This window comes from Pseudonaja textilis, chromosome 1 (genome assembly GCF_049901715.1).
Source record: "Pseudonaja textilis isolate UNSWEBS1 chromosome 1, rPseTex1.2, whole genome shotgun sequence".
Taxonomy (NCBI): Eukaryota; Metazoa; Chordata; class Lepidosauria; order Squamata; family Elapidae; genus Pseudonaja; species Pseudonaja textilis.
The window spans coordinates 104,553,234-104,573,270 of NC_141990.1; the positions used below are offsets into that span (position 1 = coordinate 104,553,234).

Genomic DNA, 20,037 nt, shown 5'->3' on the forward strand with positions numbered 1-20,037 from the left:
GTGCAAGAACCCCTTTGCCTTTTACTCTCAATTTTGAAGTTAGCTGGATATGTAAAAATAATCACTATCACTGATTTTATTAACTGACTTCCCTAGCATTTCCCTTTCTAATCTCTCCCCATTGCTTGTTTTTTAGATGGGTTTCAGTTGGAGAAAGGAAAATTCATGTCCTGTTTAGCTACATGTATTTATCACTGAGGCACTTGAGAGTAATATTCTAAGTTGTTGTATTATTATTTTTAAAGCCAGAAATACAGATGTTGATCAATTGTTTTCAAGCATTTTCTCAAGCTTGATGGTGACAATTTAATACCATTACATGGAACGATTATGAGTGCCAATATGTTGAAAAAGAATACCTCCAAGAAAATATTTTCAACAACTGCCTAAAAAGTGTGACAAGCAAGACTTTGTTTCATTATATAGCTTAAATAATGCCAGTTCCCTATACACTCACAGCCATGTGAAAAGTCTGAATATGCCTATTGCTTTGGAGGAGACTTCTTCTTTACATGTACAGTAGGTCACAACAGGAGGGTGAAGGGCTTTATTTTCTCTTATCTAATTAATGGATGGTGGTACTAACTGGCTGGGTATATTTCAAAATGATGGAAACAAGTATACTTTCCACCATTTAAGAAAGATGCTAAACTAATCCCATGTAATTAGTGTCCAACATTTTTAATAGTCCTTTTCTCTGTCCTGATCCTCCAATTTCATTGGATGACCTCTGGTGATGCCATAGTATTTGGGGAAGGGGAAAATAAATTCTTGTCCAGTTTATCCACAATATGCATAATTTTGTACACCTCAGTCATGTTCCTTCTTATCTGCCTCCTTTCTAGATTAAAAAGTCCCAAGTATCATAACCTTTCTTCGTAGTGAAGTTACTCCAGCTCTTTGACCATCTCATCGCCATCCTCTGAATCTTCTCCAGTTCTACTTCATATCACTATTACATGAGCTATTTGAAATTCAAATGCTAAATTTCTTATAGGGCAGTTTTGTGAATTAGATTACTTCGGTCTAAACTGGAAGCAGATGTGTATTTAGAAAGTAATGATTTATCATTTTAAACTATCAATGCAAAATCAGAACAGCATCACAAAAGAGTTTTTCACATAGCTGAAGAAATCTCTATGCCATCTTATTATGTTTCCTAAGTTTAGCACTGTTAAGTATAAACAAATCTGGATGTATGGTTCAGACTCTACAAAGACTGTAATATATAATGCACACTTGTTCAGCTTTGGGAATCTTGTCTATTTATATAATAAATTACACCTGGCTGCAGTTTGGCAAAGAAAATGGAAAGAGGAAGTTTGCAGGATGAAACAATATGTTGAGTGGAGAATTTTTTTCCAACATCTTTTCAAAGATAAACACTCACTAATTCTTAATAAACCATTTCAAATGAAACTGTTGAGTTTGTTTACTTACTATTCATGTACTGGTTCCACCTTTTAATTTTTTTTTAATCTGGAAAACACATATTTGTGCATATTTTAAATAATGAAGAAAATGAAAGCTGAATAATTAACCATAAGTATTTATGGAATTGTATTAAATATATATTTATACTTTTTATTTAGGGATACAGAATACAAAGGACTTCAACTCTCCCTCGATCAGGTTTCGGCTACAAAACCAGCCTACTCATATGCAAACTCAATTCCAACTATAACTGACAACAGAAAAGGAAGCAAATCACGTCTCTCTGGCACAAAGTCCAAATCTAGGACATCACCTTATCCACAGGTAAGAGCGACTTGATTTAATATGCTAAAAAAGATTCTTGAGTTTCTTTTTGAAATGTTTTGCAATGAAGTATAACTGTATAATTGCTGATAGAGGTTTAATCTATGTTATTACTGGGCAACATATTTGCACTGAGGGAATGTCCAAGGAAATGTAAACAGCATCAGGATTTTAATTACAACATATGTAATGCCAGAAGTGATTTCATATTAATTTGAAGACATGCCACAGATCTTGTAACAAAAAAAAATTGCAAATACCACATATATAGAATGTAGTTAAAGAAAAAATTCAAAGTTATATTGGATCTCTATAGGAAATTCTAGGCTTTTGTGCTTTCACCTATGCAATTCACAAGATTCCATTCAATCTAAATTGGCATTCTGTGACTTCAATCATATTGTTGTCAATCCTGAATTGGTCTTCCCTAATTTAATATCTCTAGATATATTGCTCAATTCTCACTAATCCCAGCAAGTATAAACAGTAACTATGCTGCTTGGACACAATGGGAATTGTAGTCCAACTTATATGGAGGGATACAAGTTTAGTAAAAGGTGAGGGATACCTGGAATAAAAATGGAAACACTAAGTTCAAGAGAAAGAACTAAAATATATACAGAAATGTTCAGTAATTCATGAGTTTGCTTTTCAAGTTCTGGTGCAGCCTTAATTTGGGTATGTTATAAAATTATATAACTTTGACACTAGTGGTAGCCCTATTCATATCAGGCCATCCTTACTTTCATAAATATCATATGCCTACATAATTTTGATTATTTGCTTTGAATGAGATTCCTGGATTGATTTTTTTTATGATCTGTTTTTTTGGTTATCCAGTGCATTAAGAGTCTTCTCCAATGCTAAGTTTACAAGTGTCAATATTCTTTCTAAACTGCTTCTTCAAAGTCCAACTTTCACTTCCTTAGAATGTCACAGATAACTGTAGATATAGAAATGTCACAGAATCTTATCCATGTTCTTAACTATTACAGTATTCTGCCAAGTGCTGATTTGTAGCATATTTCTTGAGTGCTAGTTCTTTTACAGTTGACTGATTCTAAAGGCAGGAACTATCCACCATTTCATTGCCGTGATATATCTCTGTTTGCATATTTTGTTCTTCTTTATATATAATCTTAATCCCATTTTCCCCATTTTTTTGCTTACTGATTTTTCCTCATTAGAGCTTGCAGTTTATTTGCATTTTCATCTATCAGTATGTCATAAGTATGGTGCAAGTTATTGGTATTTCTTCCTTAAATTTTAAAACCGCATTTTTGCAGTTTTAAATATTGAGTCTCTCTTAATATTGTCAAACAGCAACCAGTCATTTTGCCAGGTTTTAAATTTTTTTTGTGGCCTCCTGTGTTAGATTTTGTAAGAGCGCAATAAATTGTTCTGAATTCCTATTTTCCTAAGAGCATTCTCTAGCTTGCCATGGTTGGAATAATCAAATAATTTTCTGTAATCAATGAAGTGCATACTGATTTCATATTATTATTGTTTGGCTTTCTCAAATGCCCAATATATATCAGCAATAATGTCTCTTGTTCCTCAGCTTTTTCTAAAGCCAACTTGAACAACTGGCATCCCCTTTCAATGTAGACTGTTGGATGATCTAATCAATCTTTTTCTAGGCTGTAAGCCTACATAATTATTAATATTCATTGCAGCATTGTGTTACAATTGATAGTGTTAGTATTTCTTTTTAACTTGAAGGCACAGAAGGTACTCAGCTCAAAACTACATTGTAGCATTTTTCTAGAGCCATGTACTAATTATTACCATCACTGTCATCAAATCAAACTTCTACTTTTCTAAGGACAATCATGGTAAAAGAACGCAGTGCAACAAACCTAATCTACTATAAACCTATCATTTCTTTGTTTATGTGGATTGTCATTCTTTGTAAGGGCCCTTAAAAAAACTCCCAAGTATATACATTAATGAATACTTTCTGAAGTAAGCAAAGGGATGTTAATCCATATTCTCAAACACTGATATAGGTCATTTTCTTACAGCAGGTGTGGGGAATTATGGCTGTGTTATGACTTGTGGAGTTCAACTCCATGAATTCCTGAACCAGCCCTGCTGGCTCAGGAATTCTAAGAGTGGAAGTCCACAAATCATAAAGGGGCCATAGTCCCCCACCTCTGGCTTACAGCATGGAATATATTTTCTTCCTTTGAAAAGTGTTGGAAAATAGCACAAGTTTTTATTTATTTATTATGAAGTGAAAAGACACCAAAGATGAGAAAATGTTATCCTAACATTTTTTTTTTAATTGACACCCTATCCCTGTCAACTCATAAAATATTTCTATGGTCTTTTTAGAGTTGCCAACAGAAAGGGAGGGGGGAGCAGTGAGGCAGCTTGCAAACCGAAAGTGCATTCTGTAAATGTTTTCAAAGATAGTAACTAGGTGACTGAAGTTTCTGCCACACAAATCCTGACAATCCCCAACAAAATCAACCCTATCCATAAACAAAAGTTTCAGGCAGAACCTAAATATTATTTAATTCAATTGATGGAACTTGGCTTCTTTCTGTTTAATAAGATGTAACTATGGTAAAATGTTTATTACTGGGCTACATATCATTGTCCTATCCTTACACAGGTACCAAATAAATTTTGATCTCATTTATTCTAAATTCCTGAAATCTTATTTATTCTACACAGAGTAATAGAAAAATAAAAATAATAAGAAGCATTGCTTACCATGGCCTCCTGAGTTTTAATTTTTATTGTAATGATCACATCATAAAAAGTACAATTTCTATAGTAAAACATTTGGTTTGCATTAGCTTCAACCTATTGAGCTACATTTATAATTCAAGTTTATCACTTTTATTAAAACTTGGTTTAGTTGCAGTTTTGAGTGTTGTTTGCATGAATAAAACTTCAAGTTTATCAAGGACAATTACTGCACTAGTTATAACTATCACTAAAATAATGTGTTTGCTTTTTAATGGCTATTGATATGTAATTAATACTGAAAGTTTGTTTTTATTTCAGTCATTTTTGTTAGTAGCAGAGAACATAAATATTTTAAATAAAAGCAAATCATACCAACTCATGTTTCCTTAATGATATATTGTCTATTTTATTCAATCTAGTAATTAAATTACATAGATTGAACGAAATATTTAATGTATTAGTTAGAATATTATTCATCAAACTTTGCAAATTTGAAAGTGAAAGGAAACTTTTAAAAGTTCTAAAGTAGATTCAGAACTGGTACACAATCACCATTAGTAGAGGTTATTTTAATGGTTATGCTGCATTACTTTAACCGAAGCCTTCCACCATCTGTTCTGCCTATAACAGAAGACCATACTTTATATTTCAGGGTTAGATTAGTTAAAAAGGCAAGATAAAAGTGATTTAAAAGCACATATGTTCTGTGTGTAAAGTAGATTGCATCTGTGATCTCCTACTTGTTTAATCAAGAGGAAAGTTGCAGATGCCCAGTGCAACAGAAGTTTTTGATTGGCTGGAAAGATTTTGGTATAAAAGGATTCTCTTTGCATAACCAGACATGTTTTGGGAGGTGAGATAAAGACTGATAACTGTTTATCTATCAAAAGCTGTAGGAGTAGCAACAGATAGTACAAATTTCACAATCAGTGAACACCAATATCTGAAATAGGCTGGTGCTCAGTAGCTTAATAGAATCTGACATAGTTGACAGTTAGCTAGTTAACTATCTAAGCTAAAAATCTCCTGCATGCCATCTATTTTTTCAAGTCTTTCTTCATTAACCTACACATTATATCCTTAATTATCAATTTATATAGTCACCCATCACACTAATATGATGCTGGGCAATGTGCAACAAAACAATTAAAACAAATCTTAAATAATCATTAAAACAATTACTGAAAACTATAAATAAAACCACAGGAGAATGTACCAAAATCCCACATATAATACAATAATCTAGCAGGCTGCCTATCACTATGAGGTCCCCAAACCTGCTAAAAAGAACCAATTGAAGAATTTTCTGGAAGAACAATAGCATCGGGGCTAATGTAGCACACAGAGCCAATTACATACCTCTCATGCTGGACTTGATGGGACAGATACGGGTAGATGTAATTGGGAGAGGCAATCCTTCAATTAACCTTGGTCCATGTCATTTAAAACTTTAAAAGTTAGAACCAGGACCTTGAAACTTGGGGAAAAACTGGCAACCAGTACAGTTCACTGAACAGAAGTTTAACATGTACCATTCTAGGGACATACATAACTGCTCATGTCACTGCATGTTGCTTCAGATGAAGCTTCCTAGGCTTCCATGTCACTGCATGTTGCTTCAGATGAAGCTTCAGATGAAGCCTCCTGCCCTTCCTTTTCAAGGGCAACATTATGTGGAGGAGTGGTGGTATGCTACCGGTTTGGACCGGTTTTGCTGAACCGGTAGTAAAAAAAAAAAAAAAGCCTTCCACGATCAGCTTGAGAGGAGAAAAAAAAGCCTGGGATAATCAGCTGAGAGGAGAAAAAAGAGAAAAATGCAGGATCGGCCCTCCTACCCGACCCTGTGCTTTTCTCCTCTTTATCTTCTAAGCTGCAGGCTTCAGTTGGTGTGGGGAAAGTGCGTACATTAGGTGCACATGCATTATGTCCGCATGCATGCGTTCACGATCACCGAACCGGTAGTGGAACCGGTAGATCCCACTGCTGATGTGGAGTATGGTGGGAGGTGACAGGGCACAAGAAACTGTCTCAAAATTTGGAAAAGAGCCAATTTTCAGTAGTATCTGAAAAGCTAGAAGGGTAAGGGCCTGTCAAATCTCCGATAGGAGATCCACATGGCAGGGCTGCAATGGAAAAGACTCATTTCCAAGGAACCACAAGATGCAAGTTCCTTGGACTGCAAGGCAATCAAACAGGTCAGTTCTAGAGGAGATCAACCCTGACTGCTCTTTAGAAGGCCGGATCCTGAAGATGAAACTCAAATACTTTGGCCACCTAATGAGAAGGAAAGACTAACTGGAGAGGAGCCTAATGCTGGGAAAGATTGAGGGCAATAGAAGAAGGGGATGACAGAGAATGTGGTGGCTGGATGGAGTCACTGAAGCAGTAGGCGTGAGCTTAAATGGACTCCAGAATATGGTAGAGGACAGGAAGGCCTGGAGGAATGTTGTCCATGGGTCAGACACAACTTCGCAACTAACAACAACAGCAAGATAGCAGCATTTAAGAGGAAGGGAGCTGGAATGGGTCCACTCTATCCAGTCTGATCTCAGGAAGTGGCAGTCCTGAGTTAACTTGGCCCCATGCCATGTAGGGCTTTAAAAGTAATAATCGGCACCTTAAATTGAGCCCAGAAGAAAATAGGGGGAGGGGGGCAATGCATCTCATTCAACAAAGGCATAATATGGACAAATTTAGGGATGCTGAATACTGTGTGTGTTGCAGTAAATTGTGTATGAACATTTCAACTCACACTCAGTGACTCTGCATAGCTTACAACAATATAAACCTAGTAAAAACACAATAAATACCAATAATTCACTAGTGTCAATAATCAAATGAACCATTTAATAGACCGCATCCCAATAGGTCTGACAAAACCAGGTCTTCAAGTCCGTGTGAAAGAGTGTGGGAGCCAATCTTATCTTCAAGCAGATGATGTTCCACAGGGAGGGAAGAGAAGGCTCTTCTTGGTCCTGCTAGATGGACCTCCTTAGGAGAGAAGACCTGTAGCATTCCCTGCCTCCCCACTCTGATGGGTCAGATAGATGTGAGTTGGAAAATACTGTCTTTCAAGTAACCTGGTCCCAAGCCATGTAGAGGTTTATGAAGTCGAGAACCAGAATCTTGAATTGGACCTTAATGCACATTGATAGCCAATGCAGCTCCAGCAGGAAAAGTGACATATCTGCACATATAGACCTGCACAAAGCAATGCAAGTCGCAACGTTTTGAACTAACTGAAGCTTCTGGATACTTCTCAAGGTCCACCCCATGTAGATTGCGTTACAGTAGTCAAGATGAGAGATGATTAGAGCATCAGTGACTTTGAGCAGAGATTGTTGGTCCAGAAAAGGGCATAACTGGCACACAACTCATAGTTGTGCAAAGATTCTCCTGGCCACGACTGCAACCTGCTCTTCAAGCAAGAGTCATGATTCCAGGAGAACCCCCAGGTTATGCACAGGATGTCTGGGGCAATGCCACCCCATCCAAGACTAAAGGTGGCAATTCCTCAAAGATATTCTGGGCCAAAGGACTTGTAACTTCCAGGTGGCCTTCAAGGGTGGCTCCATATAGACATGTTGCAGTAATCCATACTTTATTTATATACCTTAAATAATGAGAGACTTTTAACTCATTTTAAACGCAGTCAAGAAACCGTTTAAACATTTTTTTGACCGTTTGCCAAATGTATTTACAAAGAACCTGTATTTTTTTTAAAAAAGAATTTATAATTAATATAAGAATTAATGCTTAATTAGTAAGAACAGTTATAAAACCTGCTGACAACCCTGATGATTGCAGTCCATTTTAGCCAGAATGTATATTTGTAAGTAGGCCCAATCTACTATATTTTTGCCTTTGTTTCACAGAAATTAATTATCAAACATTATCCAACGAAGAGTGAAGGCAGAACTTCCAGGTCAAGCATACAGGAAAAAGGAATCTTCAGAATAGCTCATTTTAAAGGGGCTGTTATGGAGTTAAAATTGGAAGAGGGAGAATTGTGTGCAATTATAAACTGTTGGAAGAAGGAAGGGACATATCAGTGTAATGCATTGAGCCTGCTAGGTAAAAAGTTGCTGCGAGGAATTAATTTAGAATCTCTTTCAAGAGCCTGGAATTGGGTTCTTTGGCTTGAATTTATTCCCACCAGGTTGCTATAAAGTAGGCTTGTGCAGACTGTTTTGATTCTAGTTCAAGATTTAAAGATAGAATGATTTAATTAAAGTTTATGATTCAAGCCCCAAGAGGAAACCCATTCCATTTCATCCATCTTGAGATTTGGTTTTTAAAAAAATGTTCCTAGGGAATGTTCAAAGGGAAATATCTACATTATTTCTTCTTCTTCTTCTTCTTCTTCTTCTTCTTCTTCTTCTTCTTCTTCTTCTTCTTCTTCTTCTTCTTCTTCTTCTTCTTCTTCTTCTTCTTCTTCTTCTTCTTCTTCTTCTTCTTCTTCCTCCTCCTCCTCCTCCTCCTCCTCCTCCTCCTCCTCTTTCTTATGTGTTCTCCTCCTGAAAAAATGGATGAAAATAACTCTGTCAATTTTCAAGAAGTGAAGCGTGGGCGTGGCCAGCCAGGAGTGGGATTTGGGGGTTCTCTGAACTTCACAGAATCTTAGCTAGGGGCTCTCCTGAACCCCTGAGAACCCCCAGCAGCCCAGCCCTGGATACCGTGTCATGGAGGCTGACACAGAACAAGTATGATTGATGAGTTTTATCACATTATTCTAAAAACAATAAATATTTGGGCCAATGCTTGACTTAGCCTGTCTCCCATTTACTGTACACTTTGTAAAGAAAATAAAGCTTATTGTGCTTGTGCAACAGTTTCCCTTTGAAGGAAAAAGGGAGCTTCAAAGGATGTTGCATGCGCTAATACACCTGTTGACATCTGCCATGGAACCCCTCCCATAACATTCCTCATTTGTGGAAGGGGTTCCATGGAGAAGTATGTTGTAATTTTATACATTGCCTGACACAGTACCAAAATCAGCAGAAAACTATTAAATTAAAAAATCTACCCAATGCTCCAAAGCCACCTGATTCATTTTGCTGATTTGAACAAGGTCTCCACTTTGGTTCATGTATCTGAAAAATAAAGTGATTTGAAAGAAGCTTCATCATTCTCAAGTTCTGATAATCCTTCTGTTCAGCTGCTTGCCTTAAGACCAGCTTTTTTGCAAACAGATTCCAGAATTCTGCAGCTTCTTTTTGTCAAAATAAAAGCAGATGGATTAAAAATACCTCTTTGAATTCACAATGAACTTCCCTTAGGGCTTATGAACTGCCGCTTACATACACTGACTAGAATCTGTTCTATTTCTATTAATGAGAAGTTCTGTTTGCGTGACCATTGAGAAAAATATACATTCCAGGATATCTCTTCACTGATCCTTAAAATTAAGTATTCTTGATTTTTTTTATTAATAGAACTTTCAGGATTCTAATAATGGCACTGAATGTCAGACCATCTTTTAGGAATTGTCAGCCCTTCTTTGTCAACATCTAGTGATCCATCTTTGTTGGAATCGGGAAGCCCTTAGTGACTAAACAGGGTCAGAAATAGATTATATGAACTCCTTGAGTGCTAGGGGCCCTTTCAGTTTGAAAAGGCACTAATTGATTTCAGGCATAATTCCTAGCCAAGTAACCTCTTAGCGTTTGCCCCAGTCCTTGCCTTGTAATTTGACCAGACAAGCTACATTAAAATTTGTAGAAATTATGATGTGGGGAAAAAATGAAGTGAAACCATTTCCAAATATGGTTGAAAAAGCTTCCCCATCTCCGTGCATATTTTCTGCGAAATGTCATCTGAAGCTGAGTGGTAGCCCCTTTGTGCTTGTCCTTTGACCAAAGATCAACTTTCTAATTTAAGTTCATGCATGTTGGGTTCTGATGATGTTCCCTTTTTCATACCACTTGGTTTAGTCTTCTTCCTCCCCAATGTTGTGCCTTCATCCTTCCGTCTGAGACAAAGAAAGAAGTCAAAATAAGGCATTAAATGTAACACTATGTCACTTAGAAAAAAACAAGCTTTTGCACATTTTAATTAGATGGGCTTGTAGAGATGAAAATCCTAGAGAATTGTTTATGTGTTAATGTTTTCTGAGATACCTTCATGTGAGAGGAAGATCTGTTAAACACTGAAAATCAGTCAAAGGCAGTATAAAAATTAGTTAATATCTGGTAACAAGGTTGTCTTATAACCGTGCTTATTCTAGGGTTGCTTGAGAATAAGTCTCAATATGTCACTGAGAGAAGAAAGCAAAATCCATCTAAACTGTAAAAATATTGGGTGAAAAAAAAGGTTTCCTCCAGATACACAGCAGATTTCTAAGGGATCCATTTTCAGTGGATCTATCTGAGAAGCAGATATATCAGCTGGGAAGAGTGAAAAAAATCAAAATGGGGGAAGCAGCCATACAGTGAAACCCCAATGTGTCAATCAAGCTGTTGAAATAATTTTTCTGACTTTTTGACAAGCCCCCCCCCCCCACAGCATGGACTACTACTTAAAACTAGAGAAGATACTTGTATAAAACTGTTTTACAATTATACATAATGCTATACTGTAAAAATAAGTAATTCTAAAATATTTGTCCTGAAGAACCTGGAGTAAGTATCATCCTGTTAGCTGAAACATAGTATGACAAAAGGAATTTAAAATGATTCCTTGCAGGTGAGAAGTCAGGAATGTTTCACAAAATATGTTTCTGGTTTTACCTATTAATACTTGGGATGGGAAATAGCCAGAGGTGGGATTCAAAATTTTTAACAACCGGTTCTGTGGGCATGGCTTGGGTGGTGGGGGTGGCTTGGTGGTCATGTGACTGGGTGAACATGGCTTGGTGGTCATTTTATTGGCTGGGCGTGCCAACTCAATATCACTCACATCGAGGCACACATTCCCTCACCTGGCCTCTCATGACTGTGGGGATACTGCAACAGTCGTAAGTGTGAAAAATGGTCCTAAGTCACTTTTTTCAGTGCCATCGGAACTTTAAATGGTCACTCCACACAAGCAAAGTACAGCAAAGGAGGGGAAAAAAACTCCAGAGATGTTCCTGAGACAGGAAGTCTAGTCCTGCCAAGAACGTAATAAGGGTTAACAGAGAGGCAGTTTCTGTAAGCAACACCAGAATGTTTCCTTCCTGCCTTCCTTACAGGATTAGGCCAGTAATTTCTTCTAACAACTGGTTCTCCGAACTGCTTAGAATGTTAACAACCGGTTCTAGCGAATAGGTGCAAACTGGTAGAATCCCACCCCTGGAAATAACATCTTAGTTTGTTGATTTTTAACCTGAGGAGTCTAAATGTAAAATTCACTGGAGCATTATTATTGACCATTTTTCATGAATTCCAATTTGAACAGATTTGACCTGGACAAATTAATCCCAAATTAATATGTTGAAATATTTTAGATTTCATGTTGCTCTGAATGCTGTGGTGCATTCTTTCAAAACATCAAATATTCTTACAGAAAACTGAGGGTTTTTGTCTCAGTGCAGTAATTTTGTGATTTGGGTTTGAGGGATGTTAACATTAGTCCGTTACCATATTCAGATTATGTCCCTCTTGGACCTGGAGGTTTCCATGCCCTGTCCACCAAAATCTAGCAGATTCCCCATTTACTAGTCTTTCCGAAGTCCTTAAAAAGACAACTCTCCCCCAGTTATTGGGATAGGATGAGACCGAATCCCAGTGATTAAGACTGTTGTGTTTTAGGAAGGATTGATTTAGGGCATCAAGAGTTGTATTTTGGGGACTGAGGTGTGTGGATATTGTTTTATGTTTTTATCACCATTGAAGTGAACTGCCCATAGTTATGATGCATAAGATAGATGGACATATAAGTGTCTAAAGTAAATGAATAAAATATGAACTGCACACATTAGGGTAAAGTATGAAAAAGGATGCTTCAGAAAACTTTATGATAGAAACACACACACACACACCAGAGGTGGTATTCAGCAGATTCTGACCAGTTCTGGAAAACCAGTAGTGGACATTTTGAGTAGTTCGGAGAACTGGCAAATACCATCTCTGTCTGGGGATTTTACAGTATCCTTCCCCAGCCACGTCCACCAAGCCACTACCACAGAACCGGTAGTAAAAACTTTGAAAATCAATCTCTCTCTCTCTCCCTCTCCCTCCCTCCCTCCCTCCCTCTCTCTCTCTCTCTCTCTCTCTCACACACACACACACACACAAATTACTTGTAAGTTGTTTTCTGTTGTAAATAAAATGGATGGAATGGATTGATGAATGGAGAGACCAATCTGGTCTTCTCTACTAAAGGAGATTAAACCAAGCAGGATATTTTTCAGTGGATATAATTTCAGAGATGTTGCCTTTATCAGCTCAATGCCCTGAGATGTATTGGTCTAAATTCCCCATGTATGAGAATGATGGCAAAGGCAGACCAGCAGATCTTGCAACTGTCCAGTTGATGAACAGTAGAACAAAATGCTTTAATGACCCTGCAAGCTCCTTAAAGAAGTCTACTTGCTGCAGAAGAAATGAATACATGCTGGTCTGTATAATGGCAGCCTCACAAGATAAATTGTAGTTTTGTAATAAAAAGCTATTGCAAAATCCAAAAAAGAGGCTGGAGATGGCTTTCCAGTGGGGTTACAACTGAAAAGAGAATATAGATCCATTTGATTTCCATAATAGGTATTTGCAGGAAGAATAAAATAGAGGTGGATATGCACTGAGCAAACAATTTAAAAAAATAAACCTCCTGATTCGCAAGCTGGTTGTGTGATATTACACATAACTGCATGTAGACTTTTTTTTATTCAGGAACACTGATTTGTACCTGGTCTTAAGCACCTTGAAAATCAAATTAATGATCAGCACTTATCTACCCTTAATTTCTTCTTCTCTTCCCCCCTTTCTTTTATCCAGCAGTATTCTGGGTTTCATACAGAAAGATCTGAATCTGATCATGAAAGCCAGTGGGGTGGAAGTCCACTGACTGACACTGCATCTCCACAATTAATGGATCCCACTGAAAGACCAAACTCTCAGCATCATGATGTTTCCTGTGCCTATAGACAATATTCGGATCGTGGTACCCTCTGCTATGGTTTTGCAGTTGACCATTCTAGGTTAGCTGATGATAGACACTTCCATACTCAAGCCTGTGAAGGGGGCAGGTGTGAGGCTGGTCGGTACTTTCTTGGCACGCCACAGCCTGGAAGGGAAGCATGGTGGGGTTCTCGATCTGGCCTTCCACTAACCAAATCTTCTCCTGAGAGCCGAGAAGCCTATGAAAGCAACATGCCACACATAACATCCATTCACAGGATTCATGGTAAGTTATAAACCAACCTGAATTATTGCTTATATAAGCAACCTTAAGCCAGATATTAAAAATGTGTTTGCATTTTTTCTCAGCTTACATGCAATTTAGAAATATTTGTTCTATGAGTGCTGTAGTTTCTAGACCTCGTATTGTTACAGATACAGTATGTTTTCTCTTTTTTCATGACTGCCCAAAATTATTTAAAAGTTAGATAGAGTTTTTTTTATCACTAGTCCTTTTTTTAACCTACATAAAATTGATTTTATATGCACTGGGTATCAGCTAAGAGTTAATATGCTCTTGATGCTTTCAAATATAATTGTAGGGATTACCTGCAGATTAGAAGCTCTCTACACATTGCCTCTAACCTGGTAAGAAATGTTGTGCTAGCCTTCTTGATTAGGAAAGGATGGGATGGGATGAATAGGAAAGCCTCTTTCCAAAACATATCTTCATTTAATGGATGATTTATGTAAATAATCATTTAAAAAGTATTAAATCTAGCAAATTTATTGATCAGATCCAAGAAAGGTTAGAATTTTTGAGAAGGGAACAAAAAGTAGTTTAGACATTTAATACTGGAAACAACAAAACTGTAAAAAGAGAAGTTTGAAAGACCAAACTTTAGGAAGTATTCCAGACAGAGAGAGACCTACCAAAAATTCAGGAAATTAAGGAAAAAATGAAAGGAAAATTAAGGAAAAAATGAAAGTGACTCTTGTGAAATTACTTGGGTTAAGGTATGTGGCTTATGCTGGGCGAACATGTAAAAATAAAAAGCAAGATATATATGCTATATCACTGAATAAAATGAAATCCCAAAATGAATAGAATGGCTTAACAAATGAATGGCAACATAGTAGAGAAGAGGGGAATTAATAAATTTAAAAGCATGGAGAAAATGGAATAGAACAGAAGTATAATAGCTTTTCTTGCTGTTAATTTTTTCTGTACATATGGTGCTTTCGGGATTTTTTTCAAGACACCAAGAATGTTCAGTTGACCCTTTCCTTCTTTTTACTGGATCCAATGTCACTTTTTTTGTTGGTCCTTTAAAGTCAGTAGAGTGCATGGAAAAATCCAAAAGACTGAAGCATGGTTCTGATGATGTTCAGTCAATGCATGGTCATCATTGTTCCCCATTAAGAAAGGGCTTGGATGCATTGATTAATGTTAGGCCAGCATCAGAACTGAAGTTAATAGCAAGTTGTGAGGACCCTCAGAACAGCTGAAAACATGGGGTCCAAGCTTTTGGTAAAAGAGACTTGCAAAATTATAGAAACACAGCTTAATTTGGAAAGCTGAGTTCTATAGGTAGGCATCCAGTCATCTGAAACAGGTAATAGAATCACAAATAAATAGGTGCAATCTTTGAACCTTGACTCGGGTTGACATTCTTAGAAAAAGCAGGGTCTTTTCATATCCAGAGAGTTGTTAGGTTGTGCTAAATACTTTTATTTATAAAAGACTTGATGTATATTATTATGATATTACTAGAGTTGTGCTATTACTACAAGGTATAATTTTCTCCTTTTCACACTGTTCAATGTCTTTTGCTGAGTTCCTTGCTTACAAATGCAACATTAAATATCTTTAAAAATAGAAAACATTTCAATACTTAGTGACTGCCTCATTAGATCTATTGAGAAATATACAATAACACTATAATTTCTGATTCAGCCATTATGTTATTGGCTGAAAAGCCAAACTCCCAATTTTGTTACGAACAGTTAATGGACTTAATTTAGCAGTTTTTTTTCTCTTAAGAGTCATTGAGTTTTTATATCATCAGTCTATAAACATTAATAGGAGTGGAAGTAATTTAAGTTAAAAATGAATTTCATTGGTAAGAGTTATTGGGCAGTTCAAATGTTCCTGAACCAATAATTGATTGTGCAGTTCATAAGGCACTGAACGTGATGAGACAAACTTATGTCATTTGATTCTGAATACAAATACTAATATATGTTGACAAGATATATTGCATCCCTGCCTATCTTACAAAGAAGCATTTCAAAACAAAACTAAGAGGCATCACTTGATTTGAGTTTTTAAATTTTCAGGTGTTATTGATGTAAATACATGCTTTCCTTTATTATATCTTCACATTTATGCTTTATGTACTATGTAGGCATATGTTATTAGTACAAGAGACAGCAATCTTTTTTTGTCCCGACATACCAGCACATGATTTTGCAGTTACCCAGCCATTAGGGGAAAAAAGCTGAAATGCCAAGAGATTATATAAGGTCATAATATTCTACTAATACAATCTGAAATAATGTGATATTTTCATATTCTCCTGTTAGATCCCATGCGCTCTTGTGTAGGATTGCCAACATCATGTAAAAAATTAGGATATTGCAAGATTTTTAAAAATATTTTCTTTTGTTTGGAATTGGAGATACCTTTTGGAAAACCTGTACTAGGCAGCTTATTAGTTGATGGCTAGGGATAACAACACTCGGACATTTATTTGAACTGCATGCTAACGCTGGAAAAAACATCTAGAAGCATTTCACATGTTGCAATACACAGTCAGTAATGTAGGAACTATCTTACGGAAAGTCAAATGAGATTCCCTTTGGGATGATTCTTCCTATGCTTTCTGCATAGGAAATCAACTGCAGAGAGTTCACAGGCTCTGCTGGCTTCTGCTAAATATGAACCAGTTAGGAACTAAGAGGGAGGAAAGTTTGCAAAGCCAAATTTTCCTATAAGTTGAACCCAGTCTCCTTTTCTAGTTAAATGGAGAAATTACAATAGCAGTAGCACTTAGACTCATATACCACTTCATAGTGCTTGACAGCCCTCTCCAAGCAGTTTACAGAGTTATCATATTGCCCCCCCCCCACAATAATTTGAAATTGTAATATAATGATAATATAGCAATAAGACAGTGACAAAGGAACATCTTTTTCTTTGATCTAGCCTTCTAAGTTGCTTTGTACCATATGGACAACCACCCTGATAGATACATAGACTAAATTCCATGGAATATGTGCTAATGAAGATTCTTCACTATATTTAGTATTAACATTTTGTCCTGTGTTGTGATTTGAAGACGATGTTTTGATATGTATTGGTTGAGTCAGGGAAATGGCATGATAGTGCTTTATTGTCCAAAGGAGAGGAAAAGACCTGGAATTTTAGCCATGGCAAATGTAGGGGAAAATGAACTGAGAATCCACCGTTGATAGAGGACCGGAAAGCAATAACAGAGAATTAGAACCAGTTACATCATCGTAGCAGATGATATCAGACATGGACTTACAGTAACACTTTTGTTTTAGTTATTGTACATATATATAAAAATATTTATAAAATATATTTACATCTCCTTTCTCAAGCAGCACATGTTCCTCACCCCCCAAATAAGCATTATAGTTCATATACAAAGTAGGAAGATGCAATGATATGTTACAGAGACAACCCCGAACAGGAATAGAATAGAATAGAACAGAACAGAACAGAATAGAATAGAATAGAATAGAATAAAATAGAATAGAATACTTTATTGGCCAAGTGTGATTGGACACATAAGGAATTTGTCTTGGTGTAAATACTCTCAGTATACCTAAAAGAAAAGATACATTCATCAAGAGTCAAGAATCATAACATACAACACTTACTGATAGTCATAGGGCACAATCAACAATCAAATCATACTAGGAAACAGTCAAGTGGGAAGGGATGGGTGAGAAGGAGTGGTGAGAAGATTAACAGTAATACTAGTGTACACTTTGTAAATAGTTGAACAGTGTTGAGGGAATTATTTGTTTAGCAGAGTGATGGCTGTCGGGAATAAACGGTCCTTGGGTCTTGTTGTTCTGGTGTGCAGTGCTCTATAGCATTGTTTTGAGGGAAGGAGTTGAAACAGTTTATGTGCGGGATGTGAGGGGTCTGTAAATATTTTCACAGCCCTCTTTTTGACTTGTGCAGTACACAGGTCCTCAATTGAAGGCAGGTTGGTAGTAATTGTTTTTTCTGCAGTCCTAATTATCCTCTGAAGTCTGTGTCTGTCCTGTTGGGTTGCAGAACCAATCCAGACAGTTACAGAAGTGCAGATGATAGACTCAATAATTCTTCTGTAGAAGTGTATCAGCAGCTTCTTGGGCAGTTTGAGCTTTCTGAGTTGGCGCAGAAAGAAGAAACAGGGAAGGAGTGAAGCTTTGATGATTTCTGTGAATTCAGACATCCAAAGTAAGAAGGCTGAAAGTCAGGAGACAAGAGGTTCCTCAGCTGAACCTGAACTTGACAAGATAATCCTGCTAACCTAGATAAAATATCATTATATGGGCAGTAAGTCAATGAGGGCCAAGATATATTACATGCTGGAGCTTGACGTATAATAATAATAAATGGCTTAAAATTCTTAACACTGTTATTTTGTCTTTAGGAAGTCATCAGTTCTGAATGATCTTCTGGACTTGGTGCAAAATCCACTGTTCGTTACTTATACTCTTTGTTTTCCTCATTTTTTTTTTTTTTTTTAGGAAGAGGGCACTGGGATGAAGAAAGTGTGGTTAGTTCCCCAGATCCTGGTTCGGCTAGTGAGTCAGGGGACCGATACCACTCTGAGCAGTATCAGGGCAGCCCACATGAGCCCAGCAAAATCGAAACTCTAATTAGAGCAACTCAGCAAATGATTAAAGAAGAAGAGAATAGGCTACAGCAGCGGAAATCCACCCCTGATCAGCTGGTTTCCATGAACGGAGCTGGGAAAAAGCACACGGTTTGTTTTACAAACTACCATCAGCAGCAACAGCTGAGAGAGGCCTGCCGAGTCCCCAGCATCACCACTACACCTCCTTGTGAACACACACAGCAACAACGGGATGGGAAACTGATGAGCCCCCAGGAGAATGACTATGACAACAGCCCCACAACGCTATCTAGAATAAACAGCCCTGGGTCTGATCGAATGTCTAAATCAGGCTTGCTCTTGGCTAAAGACTATTTTCATTCCGACGTGTCCCCCCATCAGACTCCAGGGGACCATCAGCCCACAAGCTCTCCCAATTATTATACTTCCCATAGGCAATACTTTGATAAGCATGCCTACACCTTAACAGGATTTGCTCTGGAGCACCTTTATGACAGTGAAACGATTAGGAACTATTCTTTGGGTTGCAATGGATCACACTTTGATGTGACTTCTCACCTACGGATGCAGCAAGATCCAGCCCAGGGACACAAGGGGACATCTGTTATAATAACCAATGGGAGCTGATGGGCCTTTCGCTCTTCCTTACCCCCACACCCCCCCTTACCCCCCCTTTTTTTAAGGTCGTCCTAGGACAAGTATCTTTGCAGAGTAATAACCACAGACGCATACGTTTTAAAATTCTTGTTGCAACCAACATTTGACAAGCTACAATGCACGAAAAGAGTTCTTGTAGTGTTGAGTGTTAGTTTATCCCAATTGCTGTTTCAAATGCATTGGTCTCAAGGTTGAGGTAAAGAAAACAAAATCAAACCATAAAGCTAGCACCACATTGTGAAGGAGATCTAAGTTGGGAGCGCTCTTGCTGTGCAAAATTAGCCATTTTGTTTGCATGGACATGCATGATGAACTAGTTAAGGAAAATCTATATAAATTACTGGTGTCTCTCAGGCCTTAATAAAGTAAGACTGCTATGCACTGAATGTGTGTGTGTGTGTATACACACACACAAGATACACACATTTACGAACATACACCAAGGCATGCATACATACATACATACATATGTTTTCTTAAGTTTTCGCGGGTATTTATATGTATGGTATTCAGCTTTGTTCGGGTATTTTCCCACGTCTTAATATTTGTGCTTTTATTATAGCAACGTTTCGGCAGAATCTCATCTGCCATCCTGAGGCTTGTGTATTGGGTTCTTTTTAATCTTGTGTAATACCCGAAGAAACCCAAATACCATACATACACACATACATACATACATACATACATACATACATAATACTCTCTCTCTCTCTCTCTCTCTCTCTCTCTCACACACACACACACGCACACACATTCACAAAGCAGAATGCAAAGCATTTTGAGTTATTTAATAATTCCCTGTTGGCCACAAATATTGCTAATTAAAAATTAGACTCTTAATATGGAATAATACGGTAGAAGTGTTGAATTTAAATATTTGTATAATGAGGCCATACTTTAAGAGAGAAGCAACATCAGGAGAAACTAGGTATATTGGAAGTGATATAATGGCATAGGTTTGGAGAAAAAAGCACTTCTGAAAGATCATCACATTTGAAGTT

At 37.1% G+C, this 20,037-nt stretch overlaps 1 protein-coding gene across 1 annotated transcript in view; it reads left to right on the forward strand.

Annotated features, from left to right (window-relative positions):
• The window catches only part of SIM1 (SIM bHLH transcription factor 1), a 79,143-nt gene extending 59,717 nt beyond the window's left edge, over positions 1-19,426 (forward strand). The window contains exons 9-11 of the mRNA XM_026726684.2: positions 1,593-1,758; positions 13,377-13,782; positions 18,270-19,426. Coding sequence (XP_026582469.1) covers positions 1,593-1,758; positions 13,377-13,782; positions 18,270-19,006 — 1,309 coding nt within the window. The 3' untranslated portion in view covers positions 19,007-19,426. The remainder of the gene's footprint in view (positions 1-1,592; positions 1,759-13,376; positions 13,783-18,269) is intronic.
• The last annotated feature ends 611 nt before the right edge of the window (positions 19,427-20,037 follow it).